This window comes from Accipiter gentilis, chromosome 23 (assembly GCF_929443795.1).
Source record: "Accipiter gentilis chromosome 23, bAccGen1.1, whole genome shotgun sequence".
Taxonomy (NCBI): Eukaryota; Metazoa; Chordata; class Aves; order Accipitriformes; family Accipitridae; genus Astur; species Astur gentilis.
This window is the reverse complement of record NC_064902.1, coordinates 1,728,023-1,736,370: the sequence shown is the minus strand read 5'-3', so window position 1 is coordinate 1,736,370 and position 8,348 is coordinate 1,728,023. Positions and strand designations below refer to the sequence as shown.

General features: G+C 44.5%; 1 protein-coding gene across 5 annotated transcripts in view; it reads left to right on the top strand.

Moving 5' to 3' along the window:
- The first annotated feature begins 902 nt into the window (after window positions 1–902).
- HDAC11 (histone deacetylase 11) overlaps window positions 903–8,348 on the top strand; it is a 30,933-nt gene continuing 23,487 nt past the window's right edge. For 2 of the 5 annotated variants that reach the window (XM_049826689.1, XM_049826687.1), the window contains exon 1: window positions 1,541–2,920. In XM_049826689.1, coding sequence (XP_049682646.1) covers window positions 2,740–2,920 — 181 coding nt within the window. In that variant the 5' untranslated portion in view covers window positions 1,541–2,739. Of the gene's footprint in view, window positions 981–1,231; window positions 1,362–1,540; window positions 2,921–5,624; window positions 5,726–8,348 lie in introns of those variants that run through there. The other 3 variants (XM_049826688.1, XM_049826690.1, XM_049826685.1) reach the window with 3 other exon arrangements.

The window sequence follows — 8,348 nt, the reverse complement described above, 5'->3', positions numbered from 1 at the left end:
AGTCTCCCGCTGCTAAATAAATACCAAGGTGAAGTCCAGGCATCCATCAAAACTGAATGCCAAGCCAAAGCCAGCATATTTTAAGAAGGAAGACATTTATCTGGAACTCTCATGAAGAGACATTACCCCTCACGTGAAAAGAGTGCTTCCGTACATTCATCCTTGGTTTGGTAGATACCGCCGCTATCGATGGCCCGTTTTTCATGACAGTGTTATCGACTTAGCTATACAACTGCGTAAGAAACGCTTTTTGGATATATTCAAGCAGGATTAGTGAAGTACACTTAGAAATTGGCTTCTGACTTGAAACGAGCTTATTTTCCTTGCGTGCCTGAATTTAGGGGTGGTGTTGCTGGGAGGGGTGGATCCCGACCTGACGAAATCGGCGCGCGTTCAGTTAGGCAACACCACCGCTTCACCTCTGTTTTTCCTCACTCTGCTGCTGACCTGCTACGTCTCTTCACCTGCTGGTATCGTGTTCGTTTTATTTTGTAACGGGAATCGTATTTTCCTGCCCAAAGACACCGTTTGGGTGGATTCGCTCTGAGGCCCGTCACGGAAAATGACGGCAGCAGCTGATGTCCGAACCCGCGTGTCGGTGGTTCTCCTCCGCCTTTCCCACTCCCACACCATCACACCGGCCGCTTCCCCGCCGCGGCCTCCCGGCTCCCTTCTCCAAATCCCTTCCCCGTCGGATCCTGCACCGCCCCGTCCCTCACGGCGGTCCCGCAGCTCGCCCCCACCTGCAGGACGGCCTTACAAGCGCCCTCCCCGCCGCCACGACCCCTCTTCCTCCCCGCCTCACGGCCGCCCCTCAGCCCGCCGCGGGGCTGCCAGCGCTCCGGCCCTGCGGGGGCTCCGGGGCGGCCCCTCCGTGTCTCCGCCCCGCGGCGGGGCGGGGCCGCTGGCGCTCTCGGAGCCGGGCCGTGGGCCGCCCCGCAGCCTGCGCGGCCTGGCCGGCGCGTCCGCGGAAGGCACCGGTGGGGCCGGGGGGGGGGGGAGGGATGTGAGTACCGCGGCCGGGCGCGACGCTGAGGCGGCGGCGGCGAGAAGGGCCCGGGCAGCAGGGCCGCAAGGGGCGGCCTGGGGAGCCGTGAGGGGCGGCGGCCTGGGGAGCCGTGAGGGGCGGCGGCCTGGGGAGCCGTGAGGGGCGGCGGCCTGGGGAGCCGTGAGGGGCGGCGGCCGGGGGAGCCGTGAGGGGCGGCGGCCGGGGGAGCCGTGAGGGGCGGCGGCCTGGGGCTGCGGCGGTGCCTCTTCGCTCCGCAGCCCCGTCCCGGCAGGTGGGCCGCTTCGGCCGCCTGGAACCGGCGTCGGAGTCGGCCCCGGGTGGGCGCTGAGGGCACCCGCCCCCGGGGCGTGAGGTGTGGGGCTGCAGGCAGGGCGCGGAGCCGTCCCCTTCCCTCAGCCCCCCGGGGGAGCGAGGCCTGGCTGGCGGGCGGGCTGGGAGAGGAGGAGCGGAGCGGCGGGCGGGGGTGGCAGGTGGCTTCGGTAAAAGCCGCCTTCTGTGGGGCGGGAGGGACGGGGGGAGGATGGAGGGAGCGGGCCCTGGCGCTGCTCGTGGGCGGTATGCGTGGAGCGGGGCTGCGGTCTCCGCTGAAAAGCGGCCTTTGTCTTCGTGTTTGGTTTCTTGCTCTGTTTTGTTTTTCGCTGGGGTTTAAAAGGGTATTTGGGGGCATATTTAGGCTGGAAATAAGGGGGGTTCTGTTTGCATTGTTCACCTGACAAAAGACCCTTCTGTCTCGCTCAGGAAGTTGTGAAGCCTTCTGCAGGCTTCTGCTAAGTTTTGGGGAGCCAGATGGGTCTCGGAGTAACTCAACAACCCGGGGTTTGGGGCAGAGAAGGGAGGCGGCGGCTGGCGGAGCAGGCTGAGCGTGAACACGGAATCGCCTCTGGGGTTCGGCCTGTCTGCTGACCCATGTGTGTGCAGGTGTCCGCCGAACGATCGGCGTCTGCGTTTGTAAATGCAGAGCACGGCATTGCTCACCTGCTCCGTGAGCGAGGGCTGTGGGCTGGCTGTGCCGTTGCTCCTTGTATTTGGAGAGTACAAGAATTTGGAGGGAGGGTAAAGGAAAGTATTGGTTAAGGGTTACAGGCGTGAGATCTAGAGTTGAGACCATGTCCTGTGGTTGTATGCTGTGCAGATACAAAACCGAGCCTTTTTACTGTTGCTGAGCTGGTCACAAAATAACCTGTCGCTGCTAGGAAAGGACCCTAGAAATCTTTCCAACCTTGCCTTGTTAGAAGTATCATGTGTAGGAGCAGTGTGGTTTGGTTTTTTCAGTGGTGTTTTGGTACAGACTTTAAAAGGTAAGTCTAGGAATGTATTTGTTGAAGGTTATGTTGTCTGGAAAACTGGATGCACCTTCTAAGGTAGAGGTGCCCCTTCATGAACTTGAAAAGACAAGTGGAGAGAAGCAAATGTTTCCATTAATTGTTGTCTGCGATGAACTTCATATGCATCATTCGTTAATGTACATTCTTTGGTCTTCGGGTTGGTCGTCCCGTCCCCCCCCCCGATTAGTTCAGGAGTATAACTGTACTGGTTGGAAGCGAGGGATGTTACTATCCCTGACCTTACTGCTGAAGAGCAGTTAAACAACCAAGTGTTTCCTTCAGTAACCGTTGGAAATAGCGTCTTCAGGAGTCCTTCCTAATGTAAAGTTGGTATTAACGAGGACTCTTAATTGGTAATTTGGGATTTTAGTGAAAAACAGTCAACTTTGTAAATAGTTGCTAAAAATGGTGACTAATTTGTTTTTTTGCTTTTCAAGGCCTCACAGAACCGAGTTGTATGAGGATCCTCCATCACCATGCTGCCCTATCGTATATTCTCCAGACTACAACATCACGTTCATGGGACTTGAGAAACTGCATCCATTCGATGCAGGGAAATGGGGAAAAGTAATCAATTTCTTGAAAGGTAAAATAACAGAAGGTATCTCTTAGACCAACATTTGGACAAAAGCTAATAGAAATCATGTAGTTAGTGCAGACTTGTGTTAATAATTGCTAATATAATAGTGACTGTGCATCTTCATTGCTTGTTTTGTAGATTTAAGCTACGCTCTTTAATCATATTTGGAGTGCTTTCGTTTTCTGATATATTTGTAGACTTAAATCTTAGCAAGTTAAATTGATTGTAGGGTTTCTGAGGTGGGTTGGATGTCATGTGTTACGCATTGTTGAAGATCTTTCTATGCAGTACTTAAAAGATGACATTGTAATGTTAGCGCAAACATCCTACACCAGGATTTTTTAATACAAAGGTTTTTTTCACAGTCCTTTGAAAATGTATTTTCTAGCCTGCTCCACTAAATAAACCCACAGTTTTGGTTTCAGCTCCGTTGTGTCTGTGCAGAGTGAAACTCATGAAATGTGATTGAAAATTCAAGCTCATTAAATGATTTGCTCTCCCCAGAGGCATGACTAATACTAATCAGAGTAACTAGTTTGGTTCATTTCAGTCTGGCCCAGAGCTTTACAAGACTGTGGGTAAAAAGGAGGAAGGAGAAATATGAGCATAGCAATGTCTTACACCATGTTAAAGTATTTCTGGTCTTTGGATTTGAATGTTCCATTGCTTTACACCTGGTGTAGCAGGAACTGGGGCATTCCTTTCCGCTTGTGAAACTACAGGTGTTAATGACTGGCTTGCTGTGGGGTGTAACTTGGTTATTCAACTTCAGCTGCAGACAGTCTACTGGCAAATGGCACTTTTCAGGCTGAAAGATAAGTGCATCTTGTATAAATCCATTCTTCATCAACCTCATGATACTCTGATAACGTTTGGGAAGAGCTGTGAGATGCCTCTGGTGACAGGCAGAACTTTTTGTGATGGTGCTCATTATAGCTGTTTAAACAAATTGGAAGATGCAGAAATACATTAAGGAAATAAAAATGTAAGAACCAAGTTTAGGATCAGGGCCTATAAAATCTTGGCATCTCTTCATCTAAAGTTCGAGTTTCTTCATCAAGTTAAAAAAAAACAACACCCAAACCCCAAACTTTTTCTCTTGCCAAGACAAAGGTTGTCTGAGAGCCAGGCCTCTTCCATTTATGTGGTCCTAATGACTCCTTCAGCTGATGTTTTTTGCAGTTAAGTATTGCCCTTCCAATTTTAGGCTGCCTTGTATCATTTAACCTCGGTTAAAAGAATTCTAACACTCCATTTAGTACCTGAGTTTTGGATCTTCCCTCTAATAACCTTAAACAATTAAGTCTTGGGTTCCATGACTATTTTCTTAATTAATCAAAAGCTTTGCCTTTCTACTCCTTCTCTGTGTAAAGTCTTTTCCTCTAGCTCTTTTCTGTGTGAAGCGTCCACTCTTTATTCTCAGCCTTTCACAGAAAATTAGTTTTCCCAATCGCTTTACTCCCCTTGCTTTGTAAAGGAGAAAGAAGCCACAGGATACCCCAGGGTGCTCTTGTTTTTCTCTGGCTCTGTAGCAACTCCTGGCAACAGCTGACCTACGCTTTTCCCTATCACGTTCTAGAAAATAACCAGTGAAAATCTTCTTACGCTTACCTTCTCCTTCCTCAAGAATAAAACTGTTAGTAGTTTGGCTTTCTCTCAGACACCAATGAATGAATGAAATGTTTCTCAAGCCTCAGTCAGGAGAAACATAAGCTTGCCAAAACAAATATTGTTGCAGGTGCTGTTCTTGTATAACACTTTAGAACAAAATCTCTCACATGTGAGAATTGTTTTCTTCCTCCTCCAAGAATAAAATCGGAGAAAAGGTACAGTCTTAGAAAGCTGCAGCTGTGCAGCAATTAAATATCAAAATTTGTCTGGGAAGATCAGCATGATGCCTTATATTTGGTGTTTGTAGTGATCATGTGCAAAACAATGTTGTTTTTCTGCACTGCGTGGCTTTTTTAGTTGACCCTAACTTGAACTTTCTGGCAAGTATATCCAGATGTATGTGTTCAGAATGTGATCAAAGATAATATGTTCGAAATCTTGGAGTGATGTTTTGTAACTTGCTCTTATTAAACTAGGTTTTTAAATAAACCGTCTTTTGGTCTCTTAAGGGGGAGAATTAAAAGCTGGTGATTGATATTTCTTGAAATTAAATGGAGGTAGGGGTGTGACAGAAATATCCTAATGAAGTGTAAGTTCGCTTCTGAGAACATCCAAGCAATTATTTTGTTTTGAATTTTGATTAATTTTTTTTATTCTCTTCTGATTTAGGGAATTAAATACTAGTATCAACTGCAGAGTTTCTTAAAGCATGTTAAGGAATAGTGAATATTTGATGGTATGAGCACCAAGATTTCCCCAGTGTATCAAGCCCTAGACTGTAAGGAGTCTTGTAATTCTTTTGTGTGTGTCCATCCTCTGTCACTACCTGTCTTCTCTTTCAGTTAAAACAAGAAGTTACCCCGATTCCACTCTGAAAACTGTCTGTAAACAATATTTATCATATACAGGCTACCTTAATAGCTTACATGTGTAGAGGGTTTGTATTTGGATAATTTATAAACACTGAGTAAACAACAGTTGTTTCAGTGATTTACATAACAGATGAAGTTATTGCATCAAGGTCAAAGTAGCTTCTTTGGCAATATGGGAAGTTAAGTGATGGTATACAATGCCAATTGTTATTTCTCTCCTGTTTCAGAAGAAAAACTAATTGCAGATGACTTGATTGTACAGGCACGGGAAGCTACTGATGAAGATCTCTTGGTTGTTCACACAAGGCGCTACCTTAATAAATTAAAGGTGCTGTACTTATTAATGTGTTTTTCAAGCAAACTGCCTAGAATTAGTGTCAAAGGCAACAGATATCCTACTCTATTTGTTACAGAATGAACTTTTACAGATTATAGAATGGTGTATTTTGATAAGATTGTCTTTGAGAATAGTGAAAGAAAAACATAGAAATAGTAGGCAATTCACACTATAGAGGGGTGGAGGGTAAAGAGGGTCTATGATGTTATATGGGTGACCTGAAATGATATTTCAGGAGAGTTGAATGAACATAAGGAAAATTTTAATGTTTGAGATGTAAATAATATTCTCCTTAGTACCAGGGGTTTAGTCTTCAAAAGTGTAAGTTTTGATTTACTCTAGTAAAATATGGTTCTGAAATGGAAAATACATTGGAGATCACTAAAATGGAGTACTTTATTGGATGTGTTTTAATGCAAGGATTGCTTTATAGGTTTGGGGTTTATGTAATCTCAAAAGAGCATCCGCGTAGGGAATCTGTTGTCAGTCCGTTGTGGTGGGAAGTACTGGCTTCATACTTAGACACTGCCTGTATCGGTGGAATATGGAGAGAGTTTAAAGATCAATGTAGGTGCATAACCTTGCATGTTATCTGTGTGTGAAGGTTTCCAATACCAGCTCATACAGGATTACATATTCACAGGGGGTAAAGAGCATTCACTGGGTATTTCTAAATGAAACATCCATTTGTTATACTTCAATTTAACTTTAAAACATAAACATGAGATCTCTGTTTCTGAATATATTCAGTCATCTGTAGGTGGAATTGGATAGTAGGTGAACGCAGGTGACATTGCTTTTGTTTTGCAACTCTTTACTTGGAGGGCAGAGAAGGGATTTTTATGAGAAATCCTCTTCCATTTCATAATTCAAAAGAAGTTATTTTGAGTCATCTTTGCCCTTCCACAGTGAGAGTCCTTGTATTGCTATTTCTGGAATGTTTTATTTTTCTGTGTAAGGGATCTATTATTTGTGTGAACTTTTTTCACTCTTAATCCTTTTCTGAGTTCTCTTACGTTTCTTCATTCTGTGCTATAAAGTTACATGCAATTTCATACATCATTAGATTTGATCTCATTGCAGCTATTCTTGATATTGAGCTTTTAATTCCATAGAACCACCCACCTCTTTTTACTGAATCACTTCTTTGAGGCAGGGTGTAATGTGTATAGCTCAGTTTGGAATACCATAATAATATTTTTAGTACCTACAGGATGGTTACACAGGGAATTGGCTGTATAACTTGTGTCTTGGTGTTCAAAACCAGTACTGTCATGTGCATTCAGATGTGATTAACTGTGTATCTCTCATTCCCCTTTTCTTGAGAGAATATTTCCTGCAACTGTAGAAACTGGAAGATGTTGTATTGGTCATGCCAGCAAATTCCCACCAAGCAGTGAAGATAAAAGTGCTTAGTTGCAAACAAAAAATAATATGGTGAGACATGAAAAGGCCCTGGGTATCCTCTGTATTGCCTTATCCAAAGTCTGCTGTGCTATTTTTTTATTTTTTTTAATCCAGACAAATACAGATCCACCAATAAATGGCATAGTTTTATGTTGGATCAGCTCTAAAGAGTACAAAGGTGCTTGCATTTCTGGGAATGCCTAGGTCTCTTAAAATAATTAGATCACTTGAGTATTCATTTAAAATTTGAGCATGAATTTGGTAGGAAATTCCATACGCTTGCAAGAAGAGGTGGTGTTTGGTATCTTAGCAGCAGCTGAAGAAGCTGGCTGGGGGTTGGTCGAAGGGAAACAAAATGGTGTGCATGAAGTAGATGAAGCAGTACTGGCAATTAGTTCTGTGTTGGAAGGAAGAGTCTCCCCATTTCCCTGTTTTAGGTAACATGACTAGTCCTTACAACCAAATTTGGCCGCCTTTTGAATTCAGGTGATTCCCCCTCAGTTATTCCTTTGAAGAATTTAGATCTCTAAGGCAATGATTGGACTTCAGATAATTTACTTACAGTACTTTTCCACTTACTGCTTTTTTCTAATGTTATGTAAAATAACGCATTTCCTGCATATCAGCTTTCTGAAATTTTAGAAGGAGATAGGCAATGAGGTTAAAGCTAGTTTCAGACCATTGGAATGCAAGATGTGCTTTTCTGAAAGTGATCCAAAACAGGTGATCAATTGAACTTAGAAATTTTAATCTCTTTTATGTATTTGCAAATTGTGTAGGCTTAAAAATAAAAAATTAAGCACTTTATTAGAAATGTAAATTTGTATGCCTAGTGAAAAGTGGATTGATGTGATTATAGGGAGTGTTGTCCGGTGTTCAAGTGCTTGTGTACTTTGACTCTTGCCTGGTCATGTGAGTGCATCTGCCAAGAGACCAGAGGTACCTGCCTCTTTGCTGCATGGTGGTATTGGCAGTGTGCCTGGGCAAGGTGGTAGGGCTCTCGGGAATAAAGGCAGTAGAAGCAGGCTCATAAAATAATCGGTTCAGCCTGTGATACTTCTGGCTGGTTTAGGTGTTTAGATAAACCAGCACAGAATGCATCTTGGGCTGTGTGCATTCTGTAAGTGACCACAGGTGACTTGGCACCTGAAAACATATGGGTTTGGTTTGGATAAAACAAGCACCTTCAGAAGTCCTTAGAATTCCC